The 26336-nt window shown below is 42.9% G+C and overlaps 1 protein-coding gene across 3 annotated transcripts in view; it reads left to right on the top strand.

The window, feature by feature from the left end:
- LOC141173779 (receptor-type tyrosine-protein phosphatase beta-like) overlaps positions 1–26336 on the top strand; it is a 224989-nt gene that overhangs the window by 128539 nt on the left and 70114 nt on the right. For all 3 annotated transcript variants that reach the window (XM_073658196.1, XM_073658194.1, XM_073658195.1), the window contains 6 exons: positions 916–1194; positions 13073–13330; positions 13766–14035; positions 17789–18067; positions 23734–23991; positions 24428–24697. In XM_073658196.1, coding sequence (XP_073514297.1) covers positions 916–1194; positions 13073–13330; positions 13766–14035; positions 17789–18067; positions 23734–23991; positions 24428–24697 — 1614 coding nt within the window. The remainder of the gene's footprint in view (positions 1–915; positions 1195–13072; positions 13331–13765; positions 14036–17788; positions 18068–23733; positions 23992–24427; positions 24698–26336) is intronic.

Here is a 26336-nt window from a genome sequence, read left to right as displayed (position 1 = left end):
TCCATACAGAAGTTGATGTAATCAGTAACTCTGCCAGTAATCTCATTAACATTACATTTCTCTTTCATGGTACACAACACCTCCCAGTCTGTACAGTCAAAGCAGTCTTGTAACGCCTCCTCTGCTGCTGGACACCACTTCCTTATCTTTTTAATTGTCACTGGTTGTTTGCGGACGTCTGGTTGGTAAGCAGGAGACAATAGTATGAGGTTGTGGTCAGATTTCCCCAGGGGGGGTAATGCAGCCGATGAATAAGCATTCTTAACATTAGCAAAGAGGAGATCCAGTGTGTTGTTGTCCCGTGTAGGACATTTGACATATTGATAGAACTTTGGTATTGCAGATGAGATCTTTACTCGATTGAAATCCCCAGAAATTACAGTTAGAGAGTTTGGGTGTTTAGTCTGAAGCCGGGCCATCACCCCTGACAACACATCCCCAGCAGCCTCTGGGTTCGCAGATGGTGGTATATACATCACAACTACAATAGCAAGAGTGAATTCTCTAGGCAGATAGTAAGGCCTGAGGCCCACTGCTAACAGTTCAATATTTGGACAGCAATGTTTCTCCTTAACAGTTACATGCCCCTGATTGCACCATCTGTTGTTAATGTAGAGTATCACTCCTCCACCTTTTTTCTTGCCGCATCTAACTCTCTCTCTATCAGCCCGAACCATTTGAAACCCTGGTACCGAGACACATGAATCTGGGACCTCCTCATGCAGCCAGGTTTCTGTAAAGCACATGAGACTGCATTCCCTAAACTCCTTCTGGGTCTTACTCAGAGCCAGCAGTTCATCCGACTTATTTCCCAGCGATCGTACTTATTTCCCAGCGATGTTACTATTACATAATACTACATGCAGCCCTCTCATTCTGTATCCGCACTCATTGTATGTATTTTCTTTATTTCAGAACCAATGTCAGTAAATTCTCTGGTCATCACCAATGTGTCCTCATATTCTGTGTCTATGACGTGGAGTAAACCTGATGAGTATCAGACGTCTTACAGCTACAGAGTCCAGACCAATGTCACCTCATCAGCCACAATGATAAATAATACAATAGTGACAAGTGAATCAGTGACAATAATGAATCTGACAGCAGGAGAAACATATACATTCCTGGTCTATACAAGAGCTGCCGATAACAGCACTGAATCCGACCCGGTGTCACTATTACCCATCTGCACAGGTTGGTATAAACTCTTAGAGTTTAAAAAATAATTATTTATTATAATAACCCGACTCAGACATTAACCTTGAAGGACATATATCTGGTCAGTTAGGAAGCTGAGGCGATTGTGAATCACTGTCACCTACTTTGGTCTAGCTGAAAGTGATAACAGGTGCACTTGAGAGGAACAGTAACATAACCCCAAAAAGTTTGCAGGCAGTATCCACAGAAAATTACTCCCTCCGTCTCCTTCCTCTAGGTCATGGGTGGGGAATCTTTCTGCCAAGCGCCATTTGTATATTTATATCATCCTTCGGGGGCCGCACAAATTGCGCACTACCTTCTCCCACTTAGTACGTCCTGATGCTGGCACTGGTGTCAGGACATAATCTTTCATTGCACGCTCCTCAACGATCAGTAGTGCACACTGCGTATACTTGCTCACAGAGCAAGAAGAAATTAATGGGCTGGTGGCCGTCAAAATACAGCTGCCGGCCCAAGTATTGTGGTCCCCGCGTATCTGCCCAGGGGCCAGATGAAAGGTCATCGAGGGTCGTAAACTGTTCCCCACCCCTGCTCTAGGTTTCCGAGTGTCTTTGTCACTACTGTAAGTATGAGGCAGGGTCTGCAGCCATTCATGTCGCACACATAGTCCTTTTTCTCTAGGATGGCACCTTCATACATGATGGCACAAAAAGTTGTCTCTCCCGGCACAGTCTCAAGAGAATGGCTCAGACACTATAACATGGACCATAACATGAGGTGGGCTGGACAGGGTCATAGAAGGTCTCCAATCCAGCATTAGGACTGGAATCAGCTCTTTTGTACAAGAAAGAACAGGAAGATCACTGCCAGAGCTCTATAACATTACCCTTAACAGGCTAATGGTGTCCATGTTTCGGACCAAACTGTCAGAAACTGGCTCCATAGGGATGGCATGAAGGCCGACATATTGTAGTGAAACTTATGCTTCTAATAACTGTGCAGCTTGATAGGCATTCACCAGAGAACACCAGAATCGACAGGTCCACCATTGGCATTTTGTTCTTTTCACAGATTAGAACCGATTCACATCGAGCATGTGATAGACATGAACAAGCCTGGAAACTACACCATGAACATCATGCTTCTGGAACTTCATGCAGCTTGACCGTTGTAGGAGAGGGTCAGTGATGTTCTGAGGAGGCATATCCTTGGAGCGTCGCATATACTTTTATGTACAGTGGTGGCCAAAAGTATTGGCACCCCTGCAATTCTGTCGGATAATACTCAGTTTCTTCCTGAAAATGATTGCAATCACAAATTCTTTGGTATTATTATCTTCATTTAATTTGCTTGCAAGGAAAAAACACAAAAGAGAATGAAGCAAAAATCAAATCATTGATCATTTCACACAAAACTCCAAAAATGGGCCAGACAAAAGTATTGGCACCCTCAGCCTAATACTTGGTTGCACAACCTTTAGCCAAAATAAGTGCGAACAACCGCTTCTGGTAACCATCAATGAGTTTCTTACAATGCTCTGCTGAAATTGTAGACCATTCTTCTTTGGCAAACTGCTCCAGGTCCCTGATATTTGAAGGGTGCCTTCTCCAAACTGCCATTTTGAGATCTCTCCACAGGTGTTCTATGGGATTCAGGTCTGGACTCATTGCTGGCCACCTTAGAAGTCTCCAGTGCTTTCTCTCAAACCATTTTATAGTGCTTTTGGAAGTGTGTTTTGGGTCATTGTCCTGCTGGAAGACCCATGACCTCTGAGGGAGACCCAGCTTTCTCACACTGGGCCCTACATTATGCTGCAAAATTTGTTGGTAGTCTTCAGACTTCATAATGCCATGCACACGGTCAAGAAGTCCAGTGCCAGAGGCTGCAAAGCAACCCCAAAACATCAGGGAACCTCCGCCATGTTTGACTGTAGGGACCGTGTTCTTTTCTTTGAATGCCTCTTTTTTTTTCCTGTACACTCTATGTTGATGCTTTTTGCCAAAAAGCTCTACTTTTGTCTCATCTGACCAGAGAACATTCTTCCAAAACGTTTTAGGCTTTCTAAGGTAAGTTTTGGCAAACTCCAGCCTGGCTTTTTTATGTCTCGGGGTAAGAAGTGTGGTCTTCCTGGGTATCCTACCGTACAGTCCCTTTTCATTCAGACGCCGACGGATAGTACGGGTTGACACTGTTGTACCCTCGGACTGCAGGGCAGCTTGAACTTGTTTGGATGTTAGTCGAGGTTCTTTATCCACCATCCGCACAATCTTGCGTTGAAATCTCTCGTCAATTTTTCTTTTCCGTCCACATCTAGGGAGGTTAGCCACAGTGCCATGGGCTTTAAACTTCTTGATGACACTGCGCACGGAAGACACAGGAACATTCAGGTCTTTGGAGATGGACTTGTAGCCTTGAGATTGCTCATGCTTCCTCACAATTGGGTTTCTCAAGTCCTCAGACAGTTCTTTGGTCTTCTTTCTTTTCTCCATGCTCAATGTGGTACACACAAGGACACAGGACAGAGGTTGAGTCAACTTTAATCCATGTTAACTGGCTGCAAGTGTGATTTAGTTATTGCCAACACCTGTTAGGTGCCACAGGTAAGTTACAGGTGCTGCTAATTACACGAATTAGAGAAGCATCACATGATTTTTCAAACAGTGCCAATACTTTTGTCCACCCCCTTTTTTAGGTTTGGTGTGGAATTATATCCAATTTGGCTTTAGGACTATTCTTTTTGTGTTTTTTCATTGAAGACAAATTAAATGAAGATAATAATACCAAAGAATTTGTGATTGCAATCATTTTCAGGAAGAAACTGAGTATTATCTGACAGAATTGCAGGGGTGCCAATACTTTTGGCCATCACTGTAATAGCCATTCATACCCTGATTGCTATTACTGAAGGTACTTCAGAGCCATTGTCAGATTTTAAGCTTGTGCTGTGGTCCCTTGGTTCCTCTTGGTACAGAACTATGCCTGGCTTTATGTGGCCTGAGTGTGTAGACAGTTCCTGGATGACTGATGCCATAGGCTGGCCCTCATATTCTTCAGATCTGAATCCAACTGAGAACCTCTGTGACATTATGTATTAGTGCATCTGATGCTGCCAAGTGACACCACAGACTGTCCTGGAGTCACCACTGCCCTGATCCAGGTCTGGTGGGAGAACTCCCAGCACTCCATTCGCCGTTTCATCAGGAGCATGTCCAGACATAGTCAGGAGTGTATACAGGCACGTGGGGGCCATACACTCTACTGAGTCACCTTATGAGATCTTAGACATCAAAAACTGTAGTGAGAGAGAGAGAAAAAAAACAGTTATGCACACACTCATGTACATAAAATGCATCATCTATATTTAACATAAATTAAAATACAATGGCAGAGATATTTACTATTACAAACACTGCATTTATGTGAAAACAAAAATAAAGAAAAAGTGTCGACTTAGTTGGTAAGGCCACATCTGAATGAGCCGAGCTATAAATCTGTCACATTCTGTGTTCTAAATACCGTAAAAAATTTTTAAAAAGCACGGCAAAAAATGTAGCTTTTCCATCATATTGACAAAATGTAATGTAATGTAATCAAAAATTCTTATGTAAACAAAATAAAAATAATAATAATTGTATCACTGAAAACGTAAACTCATCCCACAAAAAACAAGCCCTCATATGGCTCAGTCGGCAGAAAAAATAAAAGTTATAGTTCTAAGAATATGGCAATACAAAAGCAAATTATTTTTGGTAAAAAAAATAGTTTTTAGTGTGCAAGAGTAGCTAAACTTTAAAAAAAACAAAATAAATGCGGCATCTCTGTGATCATATTGTAAAAATAAATTTTAAAAAATTCTTGAGTTACTGGTTTGTGCTCCTTCTACATCTGAAAAATCTGAATAAAAAATAATAAACCCCAAAATGGTACCAATAAAAACTTTAGCTCATCCTATAAAAATCAATCCGTCGCATAGTTTTCTCCCCGAAAAATAGAAACGTTATAGCTCTCAGAATATGGTGACAAAAGAACAATTTTGCAACAGTAGCAAAACATAAAAAAACTACTATGTATACTGCAATCACTGTAATCGTACTAACTCAAAGAATGAAGGTGACTTCTCATTTATACCACAAGGTGAATGAACTAAAAAATAAATAAAATAATTATTGAACTTCATTTTATTTGTTTATTCTGCCTCCCAAACATTAGTATAAAGGTCGGTTCACATTTATTCTGTGATCTACACTGAGCACTTAGGTCAGTGTAGAGCCTATGTTTTTTATTTAATCTGTACTCCAGTTTGTGTGCAAGCCCATTTAGGAACTGTGTGCTCCTGTCGCCTGAGCTCCCACCTTCCGGTGGGTTTTTGAGCAATCTATGGGGGTCTCAGGATGTGGACCTCCAACCAATCTGTTTGGTAATAGATAAGGGGAACGTTTCTCCTTGTGGAGAGTGACCTACCGGCTCTGGCATGCCAATATATGGAGGCTTATTCGCTGTGCAGTGCTCCTCTGGGAAATTTTATATGCAAATTGCCTCTTCAGAGAGGAAGAGGACTTGAACTCTATAGTGCCACCTGTTGGAAGCAGCAATCCTACAAGTCACTATCGGCCCTTTAGCGAGTCTTGCAATATGAAGTGGGATAAAAGCCAAATCAGACTCTCAATTTGCAGACAGTGTTACGGGATATTGCCCCTCGTCAGTGCAAAGTATGAGAACTGATTTGGCTAGGTGAGAGGCTCTGAACTGAAGTCTAACGTTTCTCCTTGTGGAGAGTGACACACCAGCTCTGGCATGCCAGTGTAAAGAGGCTTATTCGCCATGCAATACTCTTCTGGAAAATTTCATATGCAAATTGCCTCTTCAGCGAGGAAGAGGACTTGTGGCACTATAGAGTTCAAGTTCACGCCAAGACCGCATCTTTCCCTGCACATGATGGCTGATGCCTTTAACAGCCACGGGTAGAGTGGAGCTCCGCCAGCAGCTGATAACCTGTTGAATCCTGCTGTCAATCTTTGACATGGGCATTTAACACTCGCCGGCCAGAAGCGCATCATTCCAACCGCATTTCGGCATGCCCGTCACGTGATCGCGGGGCGCTGATGGGCTGTCATGAGAGCCGGGGGTCTGCTAATGACCCCCATGTTGGCCATTACGATCTTCCTGTGGAGGGTCTAATTTTTGCACAATAGGACCTCTGTGAATGCGACATGGCACATGCAATCAAATTAATTTAAATCTTTTCTAGGGGCACCGTCATTTTCATCCAGTCCACTTGCATTAGTTTGTTTATATTTTTAGTTTGTTTTTTTTTTCTGTTGAACCAAAATACAAAACTAAAGTCTGATTCTCGTTAGTTGGTATTCAGTCAATTTTAAATTGAAAATTACTTTTGTAAGTTTGAAGTTATTTCAGTGACCATTGTGGGTTTTTCTTACTTTTAACTGAAAGGTACCAATAATTTTGTCCATGTGTGTAACATAGTCCGTCGCATATGTGTGAAGCCACAGTTAACTTGCTGCTAGCTCCGGCGATAAATAATAGTAGAAAGAAAAATTTATGGCTAAAAAAATAACTTTATTGTTTTTTCATGTTAAAATGTCACATGGTGGGACCATGGAAAGTTGCAGTGGGTACGGAAAGTATTCAGACCCCTTTACATTTTTCACTTTTTTTCATTGCAACCATTTGGTAAATTCGAAAAAGTTCATTTTTTTCTCATTAAAGTCCACTCTGCACCCCATCTTGACTGAAAAAAACAAATGTAGAAATTTTTGCAAATTTACTAAAAAAGAAAAACTGAAATATCACATGATCATAAGTATTCAGACCCTTTGCTCAGTATTGAGTAGAAGCACCCTTTTGAGCTAGTACAGCCATGAGTCTTCTTGGGAATGATGCAACAAGTTATTCACACCTGTATTTGGGGATCCTCTGCCATTCTTCCTTGCAGATCCTCTCTAGTTCCGTCAGGTTGGATGGTGAACGTTGGTGGACAGCCATTTTCAGGTCTCCCCAGAGATGCTCAATTGGGTTTAGGTCAGGGCTCTGGCTAGGCTAGTCAAGAATGGTCACAGAGTTGTTCTGAAGCCACTGCTTTGTTATTTTAGCTGTGTGCTTAGGGTCATTGTCTTTTTGGAAGGTGAACCTTCGGCTAAGTCTGAGGTCCAGAGCACTCTGGAAGAGGTTTTCATCCAGGATATCTCTGTACTTGGCCGCATTCATGTTTCCTTCAATTGCAACCAGTCGTCCTGTCCCTGCAGCTGAAAAACACCCCCATAGCATGATGCTGCCACCAACATGTTTCACTGTTGGGATTGTATTGGGCAGGTGATGAGCAGTGCCTGGTTTTCTCCACACATACCGCTTATGATTATCACCAAAAAGTTCTCTCTTCATCTTATCAGACCAGAGAATCTTATTTCTCATAGTCTGGGAGTCCTTCATGTGTTTTTGAGCAAACTCTATGTGGGCTTTCATATATTTTGCACTGAGGAGAGGCTTCTGTTGGGCCACTCTGCCATAAAGGCCCAACTGGTGGAGGGCTCCCATCTCCCTACTGCATCTCTGGAGCTCAGCCACCGTGATCTTGGCGTTCTCCCATGATTGCTCAGTTTGACTGGACGGCCAGGTCTAGGAAGACTTCTGGTGGTCCCAAACTTCTTCCATTTAAGTATTATGGAGGCCACTGTGCTCTTAGGAACCTTGAGTACTGCAGAAATTCTTTTATAACCTTGGCCAGATCTGTGCCTTGCCACAATTCTGTCTCTGAGCTCCTTGGGCAGTTCCTTTGAGCTCATGATTCTCATTTGGTCTGACATGCACTGTGAGCTGTGAGGTCTTATATAGACAGGTGTGTGCCTTTCCAAATCAAGTCCTATCAGTTTAATTAAACACAGCTGGACTCCAATGAAGGAGTAGAACCATCTCAAGGAGGATCACAAGGAAATGGACAGCATATGACTTAAATATGAGTGTCTGAGCAAAGGGTCTGAATAATTATGACCATTTGATATTTCAGTTTTTCTTTTTTAACAAATTTGCAAAAATTTCTACATTTGTTTTTTTCAGTCAAGATGGGGTGCAGAGTGTACTTTAATGAAAAAAAAATGAACTTTTTAGAATTTACCAAATGGCTGCAATGAAACAAAGAGTGAAAAATTTAAAGGGGTCTGAATACTTTCCGTACCCACTGTATCCCCAAAAGTAAAATATATCATAGTAGGGATGGTTCTCCCTCTGTGACCCCTCACAGTAGACAAGTCCCCCTCTGTGGCATCCATACAATATTAATGCATATGTCCCCTTTTATAGTAAAATTCCTTTTTAGTTCCCCCATACAGTAGTAATGTCTGTGCTTAAATACAACAGTAATGCCCCCTCCTCAGTGGCAACAATACAGTAGTAACGTCCAGCATTTCTACCCCCATACAGTAATAGTTTCAACCTTTTATGCCTCAGTGCATGAAGCTCCATTAATTAATAATTTACGGGCGAAAATGGGTAATATTAATTCCCCTCATTGTGGAGTTAGTGTACCCCATACAGTAATACTCTCCCAATTGCCTCCCTACAGTAATTATGTTCCCCACTTGACTACATAAACTAATAATGTATGTATGTTTCCCGTTCTGGCACCACAGACAGTAATTGTCCCCATCCTTGCCCCTATCTTATAATAATGTTCCCCATCCTGGCACCCATTCTTTAATAACTTCCTCTGTCCTGGCCCCTATCTATATATATAATCGTCTTATCCCGTCTGTCTGTCTGTCTGTCCAGGAAATCCCGCGTCGCTCATTGGTCCGGCAGCATTATTGGTGCCAAATTTAAACCCTGCTCTGCTGATTGGTCGCGGCCGCCAGCCGCGAACAATCAGCGACATTGGCGCCAAATTTAAACACCGCTCTGCTGATTGGTCGTGGTTGTCGGCCGTGACCAATCAGCAGTATTGGCGCCAAATGTAAACTCCACTCTGCTGATTGGTCGCAACCACCGGCCGCGACCAATCTGCGCTTTTTGTGCCAAATTTAAACACCGCTCTGCTGATTGGTCGCGGCCGGCGACCAATCAGCGATTTTGGCGCCAAATTTAAACCCCGCTCTGCATCGCTCTGCTGATTGTTCGCGGTCGGCAGCCGCGACCAATCAGCAGTATTGGCGCCAAATTTAAACACCGCTTTGCTGATTGGTCGCGGTTGCCGAACGCGACCAATCAGCGATTTTGGCCCCAAATTTAAACACAGCTCTGCTGATTGCACCCGGTCGGCCGCATACCTATTCTAGAATACCCGATGCATTAGAATCAGGCCACCATCTAGTACTGTAATAATTGCTCCCATCCTATAATAATGTCATCTGTCCTGTCCCCAATACTGTAATAATGTCCTCTGTGCTGGCCCCATCTTGTTATAATGTCCTCCGTGCTGGCCCTCATCTTGTAGTAATGTCCTCCGTGCTGGCGCCCTTACCCCTATCCCTTCATAATGTCCCTCCATCCTGTAAAAATGTATTTTCTCCTGGCCACTATTCTGTAATAACTTCTTACATCCTTTCCCCCATCCTATAATAATGTACTCTGCCCTGGCGCTGTTCACAAATGCATTAAAAAATGCTGACTCTGGGGGCTGGAGTGTCGCATTCCAGTGACGTCATGTGTCGCAGGCAATGTGCATGGCTACTGTGGTGCAGAATGACGATGGTTCTCTGCTCTAAATTTCAACTGAATATGCATCCAAGGAAACTTAAGTGAAAACGGCACTGATGTCGGCAGCGGTTGTGGTGACTTCCTCTGTGACCGAGATCGTTATTCCTCTTGGTTGTTACATAAAATCTGTTTTTTCTAGCTTTTGAATCAAATTATTATTTATTATTATTTATTATTATAGCGCCATTTATTCCATGGCGCTTTACTTGTGAAAAAGGGGGTATAATACAAGAACAATTACAATAATCTTGAACACAATGTGACAGCGACTGGTACAGGAGGAGCGAGGACCCTGCCCGCGAGGGCTCACAATCTACGAGGGATGGGTGAGGATACAGTAGGTGAGGGTAGAGCTGGTCGTGCAGCGGTATGGTGGAGCGGTGGTTACTGCAGGTTGTAGGCTTGTCGGAAAAGGTGGGTCTTCAGGTTCCTTTTGAAGGTTTCCACGGTAGGCGAGAGTCTGATACGTTGGGGTAGAGAGTTCCAGAGTAGGGCGGAAGCACGGGAGAAATCTTGTATACGGTTGTGGGAGGAGGAGATAAGAGGGGAGTAGAGCAGGAGATCTTGTGAGGATCGGAGGTTGTGTGCAGGTATGTAACGGGAGACTAGGTCGGAGATATATGGAGGAGACAGGTTGTGAATGGCTTTGTATGTCATGGTTAGGGTTTTGAACTGGAGTCTCTGAGCAATGGGGAGCCAGTGAAGAGATTGACAGAGAGGAGAGGCCGGGGAATAGCGGGGGGACAGGTTGATTAGTCGAGCAGCAGAGTTTATGATAGATTGGAGGGGTGCGAGAGTGTTAGAGGGGAGGCCACAGAGCAGGAGGTTGCAGTAGTCAAGGCGGGAGATGATTAGGGCGTGCACTAGTGTTTTTGCAGATTCATAGTTTAGGAATGTGCGGATCCGGGAGATATTTTTGAGTTGGAGTCGGCAGGAAGTGGAAAGGGCTTGGATATGTGGTTTGAAGGAGAGATCAGAGTCCAGGGTTACCCCAAGGCAGCGAGCTTGAGGGACTGGGAGAGTGGGCAGCCATTGACGTTGATAGATAGGTCAGTTGGGAGGGTTGAATGAGATGGCGGAAAGATGATGAATTCTGTTTTGTCCATGTTAAGTTTTAGAAATCTAGCAGAGAAGAAGGATGAAATAGCAGACAGACATTGTGGGATTTTGGTTAATACGGAGGTGATATCGGGTCCAGAGAGGTAGATCTGTGTGTCATCGGCATAGAGGTGATAATGAAACCCATGAGACTCTATGAGCTGTCCCAGGCCTAAGGTGTAGATGGAGAAGAGCAGGGGTCCTAGAACTGAACCTTGGGGGACACCGACAGATAGGGGGCGAGATGAAGAGGTGGTGTGTGAGTGGGAGACACTGAATGTCCGGTCTGTTAGGTATGAGGAGATCCAGGATAGGGCCAAGTCTGTGATGCCGAGAGATGAGAGAGTCTGTAGTAAGAGGGAATGGTCCACTGTGTCAAAGGCAGATGAGAGGTCTAGGAGGAGGAGGACAGAGTAGTGTCACTTAGATTTGGCGGTTAGTAGGTCATTTGTGACTTTAGTCAGTGCAGTTTCAGTAGAATGGTGCGATCGGAAACCAGATTGTAGGCGGTCAAAGAGGGAGCAGGAGGAGAGGTGGGAGGACAGTTCAGAATGGACATGTTGTTCCAGTAGTTTTGAGGCATAGGGGAGAAGTGATATGGGGCGATAGCTAGACACAGAGGATGGGTCAAGGGAGGGCTTTTTGAGGATGGGTGTGATTTAGGCATGTTTGAAGCATGAGGGGAAGACACCAGTTGTTAGTGACAGGTTGAAGAGGAGGGCTAGGGCTGGGATGAAGATAGTGGTAAGGTTTGGGATGAGGTGGGACGGGATTGGGTCAAGTTTACAGGTGGTGAGGTGTGATTTGGAGAGTAAGGAGGAAAGTTGATCTTCAGAAATGGTGGAGAATGTAGTTTTGGAGGAGGAGGGTTGAGTAGGTGTGGGGAGGGGCTGTGGGGGCTTTAGGCAAAAGCTTTGTCTGATGGTGTCAATCTTCTGCTTGAAGAATGAGGCAAAGTCTTCGGCTGAAATAAGAGGAGAGGGAGGAGGCACTGGGGAACGGAGGAGAGAATTGAAGGTGTTGTTTGAATAGTTGTTTGGGGTTGTGGGACAGGGAGGATATGAGAGATGTGAAGTATGTTTGTTTTGCTGCAGTGAGTGTGGACTTGAAGGTAGTGAGGGACTGTTTCAATGCGATGAAGTGCTCATGGGAGTGGGACCTTTTCCATCTACGTTCAGCAACCCTGGAGGCCCGTCGCAGTTCTTTAGTTAGGCTGATGTGCCAGGGTTGTCTGTTGATTGTGCGAGCCTTGGTATGCATGAGGGGGGCGACCGAATCGAGAGCTGCAGCTGTTGTGGTGTTGTATAAAGTGGCAGCAGCATCTGCATCATGTAAGGAACTAATGTCTGTAAGAGGGAGGAGGGATTCAGAGAGAGAGTGTAGGTCAAGGTGTTTGAGATTTCTACGAGGGTATTCAAGTTTGTGGAGTGGGGATTGTTGCCCCGGGGAGGAGAGAGAAGAGAATGTGAGTAGGTTGTGGTCAGAGAGAGGGAGAGGTGAGTTAGAGAGGTTAAATAGGGAACAGAGGCAGGTGAAGATGAGGTCCAGCGTGTGGCCGTCTTTGTGGGTGGGTGTGGAAGACCACTGGGTAAGACCAAAGGAGGAAGTGAGGGATAGAAGCTTAGAGGCAGCTGAGAGGGAAGTGTCAATGGGGATGTTAAAGTCGCCCATGAGGATAGTGGGGATGTCAACAGAGAGGAAATGAAGTAGCCAGGTGGTGAAGTGGTCAAAGAAAGTGGTGGTTGATCCTGGGGGGGCGGTAGATGACAGCCAGTTGGAGGTTGGATGGGGAGTAGATGCGCACGCAGTGCACTTCAAAAGACGGAAGAGTAATTGCGGGCGGCAGTGGGATCTGGGTGAAGGAGCAGTTTTCTGAGAGGAGGAAACCTATTCCTCCACCGTGCTTGCCGTTGGGGCGGGGGGTATGGAAGAGGTGGAATCCGCCATACGAAAGTGCAGCAGGAGAGGCTGTGTCGGAGGGGGTGAGCTTACGAGTATTTACGAGATACTTACGAGTATTTAATAAATATATTTTGCAATCTGTTCTTCGTGACTGTACAGGTTCCTACTTGTCAGTGTTAATTAAACCTGAAATCTTTTCTATTAGGTGCTGAACAAGTTTCCATCATCTCGGTGGTAAATAACCCGTCTGTTAGTTCTCTGGTTGTGAATTGGACGCCGGCTACAGCAAAAGCAAAAGTGGATTATTACAATGCAGTTCTGTCAGGAGTTATACAGAAAGTATCTAATACAACCACACAAGCAATATTCACCGGATTAGTACCTGGCACAGAATATACAGCCGCTGTACAGATAGTGAGTGGGAACTGCAACCAGACATCTCCATCACTGACCGAGGCCACGTGTGAGTATCACTGCCTTCATGTTTTAATTGAAAAAAATTTAATCTTAATTAAAAAAAAATACATTTCTGTTCAACCTCTTTTTATTATTTATCACACATACATAGTAAGTGCATGTTAATAAGGTTTTTTTTCCATTACACAATTACAATTTATGAAGCAGAGACAGGTAAAAATTAGAGAGACCGTGTAAGCTATACTATATAGGATCTCAGTGTTTCCTGTTTACAGAAAAATGTTATTCAGTTCATAATAATACATTGATTGCATCCATATAGGATAATAGTGATCAGGCTAGGCAATTGTAAAATAAAAGCATAAATACTGTATTTTTTTTAGCATCTTTTATTTCTTATCCATCTGCGTTTGATTGTTTAATCTTTTTTCAAGATATACTGTATTTAGTACATTTTGTTGCATTATTTTTCTTTGCATAGATCCAACACCACCAAAAAATCTAACAATTGGCACAATTGGGACAAAGAACCTGACATTATCTTGGTTGGAGCCAGTAAATATGTCTGCTGTGAATAAGTTATACAGTATAAACTATTGGACATCTCCATCAACTAACTTATCTGTGACAAGTCCCACAACAAATGTCACCCTCCAGAGCCTGATATCTGGGAGTAATTACTCCATAACTGTGGTAACAGTCGGGGTCTGGGGGTATCAGAGCTCTCCGGTCACCACATCTGTCTATACAAGTAGGTTCTATGTGTTCTTTAAATAAACAGGTGAAATATTAAGAGAATTTTATATCAACGTTTGAACTAAGACTTTTATATGAACATACAGTGGGTACAGAAAGTATTCAGACCCCTTTAAATTTTTCACTCTGTTTCATTGCAGCCATTTGGTAAATTCTAAAAAGTTCATTTTTTTCTCTTTAAAGTACACTCTGCACCCCATCTTGACTGAAAAAAACAGAAATTTAGAAATTTTTGCGAATTTATTAAAAAAGAAAAACTGAAATATCACATGGTCATAAGTATTCAGATCCTTTGCTCAGATACTCATATTTAAGTTACATGCTGTTCATTTCCTTGTAATCCTCCTTGAGATGGTTCTACTCCTTCATTGGAGTCCAGCTGTGTTTAATTAAACTGATAGGACTTGATTTGGAAAGGTACACACCTGTCAATATAATAGCTCACAGCTCACAGTGCATGTCAGACCTAATGAGAATCATAAGCTCAAAGGAACTGCCCAAGAAGCTCAGAGACAGAATTGTGGAAAGGCACAGATCTGGCCAAGGTTACAAAAGAATTTCTGCAGTTCGTAAGAGCACAGTGGCCTCCATAATAGTTAAATGGAAGAAGTTTGGGACCACCAGAATCCTTCCTAAACCTGGCCATCCAGCCAAACTGAGCAATCGTGAGAGAACGCCAAGATCACTGTGGCTGAGCTCCAGAGATGCAGTAGGGAGATGGGAGAAAGTTCCACAAAGTCAACTATAACTGCAGCCCTCCACCAGTCGAGCCTTTATGGCAGAATGGCCCAACGGAAGCCTCTCCTCAGTGCAAGACATATGAAAGCCTGCATAGAGTTTGTTCAAAAACACATGAAGGACTCCAAGACTATGAGAAATAAGATTCTCTGGTCTGATGAGACGAAGATAAAACTTTTTGGTGATAATTCTAGGCACTGCTCATCACCTGAACAATACAATCCCAACAGTGAAACATGGTGGTGGCAGCATCATGCTATGGGGGTGTTTTTCAGCTGCAGGGACAGGACGACTGGTTGCAATTGAAGGAAACATGAATGCGGCCAAGTACAGAGATATCCTGGATGAAAACCTCTTCCAGAGTGCTCTGGACCTCAGACTTGGCTGAAGGTTCACCTTCCAACAAGACAATGACCCTAAGCACACAGCTAAAATAACAAAGGAGTGGCTTCAGAACAACTCTGTGACCATGCTTGACTGGCCCAGCCAGAGCCCTGACCTAAACCCAATTGAACATCTCTGGAGAGACATGAAAATGGCTGTCCACCAACGTTCACCATCCAACCTGACGGTGCTGGAGAGGATCTGCAAGGAAGAATGGCAGAGGATCCCCAAATCCAGGTGTGAAAAACTTGTTGCGTCATTCCCAAGAAGACTCATGGCTGTACTAGCTCAAAAGGGGGCTTCTACTCAACACTGAGCAAAGGGTCTGAATACTTATGACCATGTGATATTTCAGTTTTTCTTTTTTAATAAATTTGCAAAAAATTCTACATTTCTGTTTTTTTCAGTCAAGATGGGGTGCAGAGTGTACTTTAATGAGATAAAAAATGAACTTTTTCGAATTTACCAAATGGCTGCAATGAAACAAAGAGTGAAAAATGTAAAGGGGTCTGAATACTTTCCATACCCACTATAAATAACTTCAATATTTATAAGCATTGAAATGATGCATGAAAACCATTACTCATTGACAGTTACAGTATATCATAAGCCTGAGCTGTGTCATCAGTATATAGTAGTAACGAACTCCTTGAAGAGAATTGCAGCCCTCTTGGGTGTAAACATTTCCACTCAACAGATGGGTAAAGGTAGTCACTAGCTGATTAATGATTACAACACACAAGCAGAGGGTGCTTCAGCGGATCAAAGGTTTCAGTCTATAAGGGACAGTCTATGTCGCACTTTCCTGAAGCTCAAAAATGTAAAAATTTTGGTCACCATCAAATTATTATTTATTTTTACAGCACCATTGATTCCATGGTGCTGCACGTGAGGAGGGGTAACATACAATACTCAAATAGAAATTACAATGAACAAACTAATAGTGACAGCCAGGTACCGAGGGGAGAGGACCCTGCCCTTGCGGGCAACATTAAAGCTGTACTGCCAGTCATCTAGACATCACAATTTGGCCCTTGTCACAGTCACTCAGATTCTTACTATTTATCTTGCGTCCAATATATCTACTTTAATCTTATAATGACCAAGCACCACAAACTTCTACCACTTGATTCTGGGCTTTGACCTCACGCCATTGTAAATTTAAGGCATGGGGATAAAGGGTTGTCCAGTCACAAAATATTAATGATCTATCTTCAGGATAGGTCATCAATATCAGCTGTTATTTGCTCCGGTGGCAGCTGGATGTAAACACATTGAGAGCTGCAAAGCACAGATCCGTTCAATGTGTAGCTGCCTTTGCCGGGTACTGCAGAACAGCTCTTAAATGGAGCTACTGTACACATTGAACAGAGCTGCGCTTTGTAGCTCCATTCAATATAATTACTTCTGGCTGCCCCAATATAAATATCCAGCACCATCAACTATCTGATATTGATTTATTCAATGAATAGGTCATCAATATGTTCTAACCAGAAAAACTCTTTTACGCTCAAGTACCTGCAATCTAGCAGGAGCATGTCCATTCCCTGACCGTCACACTCAGCCAAGGACCCATGAAGAAGACAGAAGTAGTTAATCACTGCTTCTTTTGTCTGTTGTTCCTCAATGAGCACATACCCCTGTAACTGGGGCTCCTATGGATGAAATGGATAAAAAAAATGTGTTGCTATATTACGTGGGATATTTAAGCTTAGTGTCCATAGGATGCAGACCTCCTTGATTTTCCATGGCCATTTTCCTGTTTTACAGTACATTATGTGGTAAAATGAATTGTGTCTTTCAAAAGTACAACTCATCCCGCAAAAAACAAGTCCTCATACTCGCATGTTGACAGAAAAGATAGAAAAAATATGTTGATTGGAAGAAGGAGAGGAAACAATGAAAATGGAAAAATGGAAATTGGCCGTGTTGGGAAGGGGTTAAAATACTTAGAAGATTGCAGTCTTCTCCGATTTCCAGCGCCACTCTGGTCTTCTAGGTTATTAGTGCTCCTCATCTTTTCTAGCTTTGTAGGGTGGTGTTACTTCCACCAGTGTAAACCTATGTAGCCTCAGGACTAGGCTCCTTAGACTTACATTATGAAAGTGATGTCCGGTCCACAGAAACCCTTGTGTGATCCGGCGAGGCTTTATTTGAAGTCGTAGGAGCCATAAAAGGAAAAGAACTTGTTGGAAAATGGCGGAGACTGCAATTAGTAAGTATTTTAATGCACTTAAAACTACATCACATACATAATTCAAAAGGATTAGGAGGTTACAGTTTTCCTGGGAGTACTTCTTTAGGAGGAAAAAAAATATGGAGGGGTTATTATAAAATGCCAGCATATTACTGCATGAGTGATGGCAAAATGGACACTGGCACAATAGGAGTCTATGGGTATGTTCAGATTATGAAATGGAAGCAATGCATACATCACCTTGGCGCTTAACGTTTTCACTGCTAACATGTCATTCACCCTCTGTATGTGAAATATCTGATGTGCCTGCAGTCTGCTCTCTTGCAACTCTTCTTTTTATGTTTTGGGCAGTGGTTACTATTACATAATACTACATGCAGCCCTCTCATTCTGTATCCGCACTCATTGTATGTATTTTCTTTATTTCAGAACCAATGTCAGTAAATTCTCTGGTCATCACCAATGTGACCTCATATTCTGTGTCTTTGACGTGGAGTAAACCTGATGAGTATCAGACGTCTTACAGCTACAGAGTCCAGACCAATGTCACCTCATCAGCCACAATGATAAATAATACAATAGTGACAAGTGAATCAGCGACAATAATGAATCTGACAGCAGGAGAAACATATACATTCCTGGTCTATACAAGAGCTGGTGATAACATCACTGAATCCGACCCGGTGTCACTATTACCCATCTGCACAGGTTGGTATAAACTCTTAGAGTTTAAAAAATAATTATTTATTATAATAACCCGACTCAGACATTAACCTTGAAGGACATATATCTGGTCAGTTAGGAAGCTGAGGCGATTGTGAATCACTGTCACCTACTTTGGTGTAGCTGAAAGTGATAACAGGTGCACTTGAGAGGAACAGTAACATAACCCCAAAAAGTTTGCAGGCAGTATCCACAGAAAATTACTCCCTCCGTCTCCTTCCTCTAGGTCATGGGTGGGGAATCTCTTTTCTGCCAAGGGCCATTTGTATATTTATATCATCCTTCGGGGGCCGCACAAATTGCGCACTACCTTCTCCCACTTAGTACGTCCTGATGCTGGCACTGGTGTCAGGACATAACCTTTCATTGCACGCTCCTCAACGATCAGTAGTGCACACTGCGTATACTTGCTATAAGCAAGAAGAAATTAATGGGCTGGTGGCCGTCAAAATACAGCTGCCGGCCCAAGTATTGTGGTCCCCGGGTATCTGCCCAGGGGCCAGATAAAAGGTCGTCGAGGGTCGTAAACTGTTCCCCACCCCTGCTCTACGTTTACGAGTGTCTTTGTCACTACTGTAAGTATGAGGCAGGGTCTGCAGCCATTCATGTCGCACACATAGTCCTTTTTCTCTAGGATGGCACCTTCATACATGATGGCACAAAAAGTTGTCTCTCCCGGCACAGTCTCAAGAGAATGGCTCAGACACTATGACATGGACCATTACATGAGGTGGGCTGGACAGGGTCATAGAAGGTCTCCAATCCAGCATTAGGACTGGAATCAGCTCTTTTGTACAAGAAAGAACAGGAAGATCACTGCCGGAGCTCTATAACATTGCCCTTAACAGGCTAATGGTGTCCATGTTTCGGACCAAACTGTCAGCAACTGGCTCCATAGGGATGGCATGAAGGCCGACATATTGTAGTGAAACTTATGCTTCTAATAACTGTGCAGCTTGATAGGCATTCACCAGAGAACACCAGAATCGACAGGTCCACCATTGGCATTTTGTTCTTTTCACGGATTAGAACCGATTCACATCGAGCATGTGATAGATATGAACAAGCCTGGAAACTACACCATGAACATCGTGCTTCTGGAACTTCATGCAGCTTGACCGTTGTAGGAGAGGGTCAGTGATGGTCTGAGGAGGCATATCCTTGGAGCGTCGCATATACTTTTATGTACAGTGGTGGCCAAAAGTATTGGCACCCCTGCAATTCTGTCAGATAATACTCAGTTTCTTCCTGAAAATGATTGCAATCACAAATTCTTTGGTATTATGCCATTTTGCCATTTTGAGATCTCTCCACAGGTGTTCTATGTGATTCAGGTCTGGACTCATTGCTGGCCACCTTAGAAGTCTCCAGTGCTTTCTCTCAAACCATTTTATAGTGCTTTTGGAAGTGTGTTTTGGGTCATTGTCCTGCTGGAAGACCCATGACCTCTGAGGGAGACCCAGCTTTCTCACACTGGGCCCTACATTATGCTGCAAAATTTGTTGGTAGTCTTCAGACTTCATAACGCCATGCACACGGTCAAGCAGTCCAGTGCCAGAGGCTGCAAAGCAACCCCAAAACATCAGGGAACCTCCGCCATGTTTGACTGTAGGGACCGTGTTCTTTTCTTTGAATGCCTCTTTTTTTTTCCTGTACACTCTATGTTGATTCTTTTTGCCAAAAAGCTCTACTTTTGTCTCATCTGACCAGAGAACATTCTTCCAAAACGTTTTAGGCTTTCTCAGGTAAGTTTTGGCAAACTCCAGCCTGGCTTTTTTATGTCTCGGGGTAAGAAGTGGGGTCTTCCTGGGTATCCTACCATACAGTCCCTTTTCATTCAGACGCCGACGGATAGTACGGGTTGACACTGTCGTACCGTCGGACTGCTGGGCAGCTTGAACTTGTTTGGATGTTAGTCGAGGTTCTTTATCCACCATCCGCACAATCTTGCGTTGAAATCTCTCGTCAATTTTTCTTTTCCGTCCACATCTAGGGAGGTTAGCCACAGTGCCATGGGCTTTAAACTTCTTGATGACACTGCGCACGGAAGACACAGGAACATTCAGATCTTTGGAGATGGACTTGTAGCCTTGAGATTGCTCATGCTTCCTCACAAATTGGTTTCTCATGTCCTCAGACAGTTCTTTGGTCTTCTTTCTTTTCTCCATGCTCAATGTGGTACACACAAGGACACAGGACAGAGGTTGAGTCAACTTTAATCCATGTTAACTGGCTGCAAGTGTGATTTAGTTATTGCCAACACCTGTTAGGTGCCACAGGTAAGTTACAGGTGCTGTTAATTACACGAATTAGAGAAGCATCACATGATTTTTCAAACAGTGCCAATACTTTTGTCCACCCCCTTCTTTAGGTTTGGTGTGGAATTATATCCAATTTGGCTTTAGGACAATTCTTTTTGTGTTTTTTCATTGAAGACAAATTAAATGAAGATAATAATACCAAAGAATTTGTGATTGCAATCATTTTCAGGAAGAAACTGAGTATTATCTGACAGAATTGCAGGGGTGCCAATACTTTTGGCCATCACTGTAATAGCCATTGGTACCCTGATTGCTATTACTGAAGGTACTTCAGAGCCATTGTCAGATTTTAAGCTTGTGCTGTGGTCCCTTGGTTCCTCTTGGTACAGAACTATGCCTGGCTTTATGTGGCCCGAATGTGTAGACAGTTCCTGGATGACTGATGCCATAGACTGGCCCTCATATTCTTCAGATCTGAATCCAACTGAGAACCTCTGTGACATTATGTATTAGTGCATCAGACGCTGCCAAGTGACACCACAGACTGTCCTGGAGTCACCACTGCCCTGATCCAGGTCTGGTGGGAGAACTCCCAGCACTCCATTCGCCGTTTCATCAGGAGCATGTCCAGACATAGTCAGGAGTGTATACAGGCACGTGGGGGCCATACACTCTACTGAGTCACCTTATGAGATCTTAGACATCAAAAACTGTAGTGAGAGAGAGAGGAAAAAAAACAGTTATGCACACACTCATGTACATAAAATGCATCATCTATATTTAACATAAATTAAAATACAATGGCAGAGATATTTACTATTACAAACACTGCATTTATGTGAAAACAAAAATAAAGAAAAAGTGTCGACTTAGTTGGTAAGGCCACATCTGAATGAGCCGAGCTATAAATCTGTCACATTCTGTGTTCTAAATACCGTAAAAAATTTTTAAAAAGCACGGCAAAAAATGTAGCTTTTCCATCATATTGACAAAATGTAATGTAATGTAATCAAAAATTCGTATGTAAACAAAATAAAAATAATAATAATTGTATCACTGAAAACGTAAACTCATCCCACAAAAAACAAGCCCTCATATGGCTCAGTCGGCAGAAAAAATAAAAGTTATAGTATCAAGAATATGGCATTACAAAAGCAAATTATTTTTGGTAAAAAAAATAGTTTTTAGTGTGCAAGAGTAGCTAAACTTTAAAAAAAACAAAATAAATGCGGCATCTCTGTGATCATATTGTAAAAATAAATAAAAAAAAATTCTTGAGTTACTGGTTTGTGCTCCTTCTACGTCTGAAAAATCTGAATAAAAATAATAAACCCCAAAATGGTACCAATAAAAACTTTAGCTCATCCTATAAAAATCAATCCGTCGCATAGTTTTCTCCCTGAAAAATAGAAACGTTATAGCTCTCAGAATATGGTGACAAAAGAACAATTTTGCAACAGTAGCAAAATATAAAAAAACTACCATATATACTGCAATCACTGTAATCGTACTAACTCAAAGAATGAAGGTGACTTCTCATTTACACCACAAGGTGAATGAACTAAAAAATAAATAAAATAATTATTGAACTTCATTTTATTTGTTTATTCTGCCTCCCAAACATTAGTATAAAGGTCGGTTCACATTTATTCTGTGATCTACACTGAGCACTTAGGTCAGTGTAGAGCCTATGTTTTTTATTTAATCTGTACTCCAGTTTGTGTGCAAGCCCATTTAGGAACTGTGTGCTCCTGTCGCCTGAGCTCCCACCTTACGGTGGGTTTTTGAGCAATCTATGGGGGTCTCAGGATGTGGACCTCCAACCAATCTGTTTGGTAATAGATAAGGGGAACGTTTCTCCTTGTGGAGAGTGACATACCGGCTCTGGCATGCCAATATATGGAGGCTTATTCGCTGTGCAGTGCTCCTCTGGGAAATTTTATATGCAAATTGCCTTTTCTGAGAGGAAGAGGACTTGAACTCTATAGTGCCACCTGTTGGAAGCAGCAATCCTACAAGTCACTATCGGCCCTTTAGCGAGTCTTGCAATATGACGTAGGATAAAAGCCAAATCAGACTCTCAATTTGCAGACAGTGTTACGGGATATTGCCTCTCGTCTGTGCAAAGTATGAGAACTGATTTGGCTAGGTGAGAGGCTCTGAACTGAAGTCTAACGTTTCTCCTTGTGGAGAGTGACACACCAGCTCTGGCATGCCAGTGTAAAGAGGCTTATTCGCCATTCAATACTCTTCTGGAAAATTTAATATGCAAATTGCCTCTTCAGCGAGAAAGAGGACTTGAGGCGCTATAGAGTTCAAGTTCACGCCGAGACCGCATCTTTCCCTGCACATGATGGCTGATTTAAACCCCTCACCCCCCAATCCTGGTATGTGTGGTACCCCTCACCCCCCAATCCTGATATATGCATGGTCCCCTCACCCCATAATCCTGTTATGTGTGGCCCCCTCATCCCTCTCACGCTGTACACACATACAAAAAAAATAAACAGTTATACTCACCTTTCTTCTCTGTACTCCAGCGCTGCTGCGTCCTCTTCTGCCGGAGGCCGGGGGAAGGAGTGCGGTGCTCCGGCGCTGTCCGGCGCTATTTTGCTGAAGACACACTGTAAATGTGTCTTCAGTATAATGGCGCCGGATAGCGCAATGCGCATGCGCTGGTCCGACACCTACACTCCACCCTCGGTCTCCACTGAAGAGAGGCGCCGCTGCAACGCTCTTCCCAGTCAGGTAAGTATGTAAGTATGGCGCCGGAGATCGCGGTATGCGCTCTGTGTCTACGCATCCCGCGATCTCCGGCGCCATACACTTCTCTTACCTGTAACGGCTGGATGCGGTCTTCTGTCTGGAGCCAGACTGCGCGTCACGCATGCGCAGTCTATCGAGGCTTCAGACAGAGACACGCATCCCGCCTTATATTATAGATAACTTCTTACATCCTTTCCCCCATCCTATAATAATGTCCTCTGCCCTGGCGCTGTTCACAAATGCATTAAAAAATGCTGACTCTGGGGGCTGGAGTGTCGCATTCCAGTGACGTCATGCTCCGCAGGCAATGTGCATGGCTACTGTGGTGCCGAACGACGATGGTTCTCTGCTCTAAATTTCAACTGAATATGCATCCAAGGAAACTTAAGTGAAAACGGCACTGACGACGGCAGCGGGCCCCCTGCATCCATGAGCCTGGTTGTGGTGACTTCCTCTGTGACCGAGATCGTTATTCCTCTTGGTTGTTACATAAAATCTGTTTTTTCTAGCTTTTGAATCAAATTATTATTTAGTATTTAATAAATATATTTTGCAATCTGTTCTTCGTGACTGTACAGGTTCCTACTTGTCAGTGTTAATTAAACCTGAAATCTTTTCTATTAGGTGCTGAACAAGTTTCCATCATCTCGGTGGTAAATAACCCGTCTGTTAGTTCTCTGGTTGTGAATTGGACGCCGGCTACAGCAAAAGCAAAAGTGGATTATTACAATGCAGTTCTGTCAGGAGTTATACAGAAAGTATCTAATACAACCACACAAGCAATATTCACCGGATTAGTACCTGGCACAGAATATACAGCCGCTGTACAGATAGTGAGTGGGAACTGCAACCAGACATCTCCATCACTGACCGAGGCCACGTGTGAGTATCACTGCCTTCATGTTTTAATTGAAAAAAATTTAATCTTAATTAAAAAAAAATACATTTCTGTTCAACCTCTTTTTATTATTTATCACACATACATAGTAAGTGCACGTTAATAAGGTTTTTTTTCCATTACACAATTACAATTTATGAAGCAGAGACAGGTAAAAATTAGAGAGACCGTGTAAGCTATACTATATAGGATCTCAGTGTTTCCTGTTTACAGAAAAATGTTATTCAGTGCATAATAATACATTGATTGCATCCATATAGGATAATAGTGATCAGGCTAGGCAATTGTAAAATAAAAGCATAAATACTCTATTTTTTTAGCATCTTTTATTTCTTATCCATCTGCGTTTGATTGCTTAATCTTTTTTCAAGATATACTGTATTTAGTACATTTTGTTGCATTATATTTTTCTTTGCATAGATCCAACAGCACCAAGAAATCTAACAATTGGCACATTTGGGACAAAGAACCTGACATTATCTTGGTTGGAGCCAGTAAATATGGCCGGCGTGAATAAGTCATATAATATAAGCTATGGGATATCTCCATCAACTAACTTATCTGTGACAAGTCCCACAACAAATGTCACCCTCCAGAGCCTGATATCTGGGAGTAATTACTCCATAACTGTGGTCACAGTCGGGGTCCGGGGGTATCAGAGCTCTCCGGTCACCACATCTGTCTATACAAGTAGGTTCTATGTGTCTTTAAATAAACAGGTGAAATATTGAGAGAATTTTATATCAAGGTTTGAACTAAGACTTTTATATGAACATACAGTGGGTACAGAAAGTATTCAGACCCCTTTACATTTTTCACTCTTTGTTTCATTGCAGCCATTTGGTAAATTCTAAAAAGTTCATTTTTTTTCTCAATAAAGTACACTCTGCACCCCATCTTGACTGAAAAAAAAAACAGAAATGTAGAAATTTTTGCAAATTTATTAAAAAAGAAAAACTGAAATATCACATGGTCATAAGTATTCAGACCCTTTGCTCAGATACTCATATTTAAGTTACATGCTGTTCATTTCCTTGTAATCCTCCTTGAGATGGTTCTACTCCTTCATTGGAGTCCAGCTGTATTTAATTAAACTGATAGGACTTGATTTGGAAAGGCACACACCTGTCTTTATAAGACCTCACAGCTCACAGTGCATGTCAGACCAAATGAGAATCATGAGCTCAAAGGAACTGCCCAAGGAGCTCAGAGACAGAATTGTGGCAAGGCATAGATCTGGCCAAGGTTACAGAAGAATTTCTACATTACTCAAGGTTCATAAGAGCACAGTGGCCTCCATAATCCTTAAATGGAAGAAGTTGCGGACCACCAGAAATCTTCCTAGACCAAAGTCGTCCAGTCAAACTGAGCAATTGTGGGAGAAGAGCCTTGGTGAGATAAGTAAAGAAGAACCCCAAGATCACTGTGGCTGAGCTCCAGAGATGCAGTAGGGAGATGGGAGAAAGTTCCACAAAGTCAACTATCACTGCAGCCCTCCACCAGTCGGGCCTTTATGGCAGAGTGGCCCAACCCAACGGAAGCCTCTCCCGCATAGCCCGCATAGAGTTTTCTCAAAAACACATAAAGGACTCCCAGACTATGAGAAATAAGATTCTCTGGTCTGATGAGACGATACAACTTTTTGGTGATAATTCTAAGCGGTATGTGTAGAGAAAACCAGGCACTGCTCATCACCTGCCCAATACATTCCCAACAGTGAAACATGTTGGTGGCAGCATCATGCTATGGGGGTGTTTTTCAGCTGCAGGGACAGGAAGACTGGTTGCAATTGAAGGAAACATGAATGCGGCCAAGTACAGAGATATCCTGGATGAAAACCTTCCAGAGTGCTCTGGACCTCAGACTTGGCCGAAGGTTCACCTTCCAACAAGACAATGACCCTAAGCACACAGCTAAAATAACAAAGGAGCGGCTTCAGAACAACTCTGTGACCATTCTTGACTGACCCAGCCAGAGCCCTGATCTAAACCTAATTGAGCATCTCTGGAGAGACCTGAAAATGGCTGTCCACCAACGTTCACCATCCAACCTGACGGAACTGGAGAGGATCTGCAAGGAAGAATAGCAGAGGATCCCCAAATCCAGATGTGAAAAACTTGTTGCATCATTCCCAAGAAGACTCATGGCTAGTGTTGAGCATTCCTGAAATATCGGGTATCGGCCGATATTCGCGGTATCGGAATTCCGATACTTAATTCCGATGCTTTGACAATGTCGAATACCAGAATCGGAAGTTCTCATAATGCCTGCGCTCTGCAGTGTCTCTGAAGGATGACAAGCTGGATGGCAGCGCTCAGCTGCGATCCAG

This window comes from Phyllobates terribilis, unplaced genomic scaffold, assembly GCF_046119375.1.
Source record: "Phyllobates terribilis strain yellow unplaced genomic scaffold, ASM4611937v1 Scaffold_13__5_contigs__length_258822181, whole genome shotgun sequence".
Classification (NCBI taxonomy): Eukaryota; Metazoa; Chordata; class Amphibia; order Anura; family Dendrobatidae; genus Phyllobates; species Phyllobates terribilis.
Note: the sequence above shows the minus strand (reverse complement) of the source record. Positions and strands in the feature narration are given on the sequence as shown.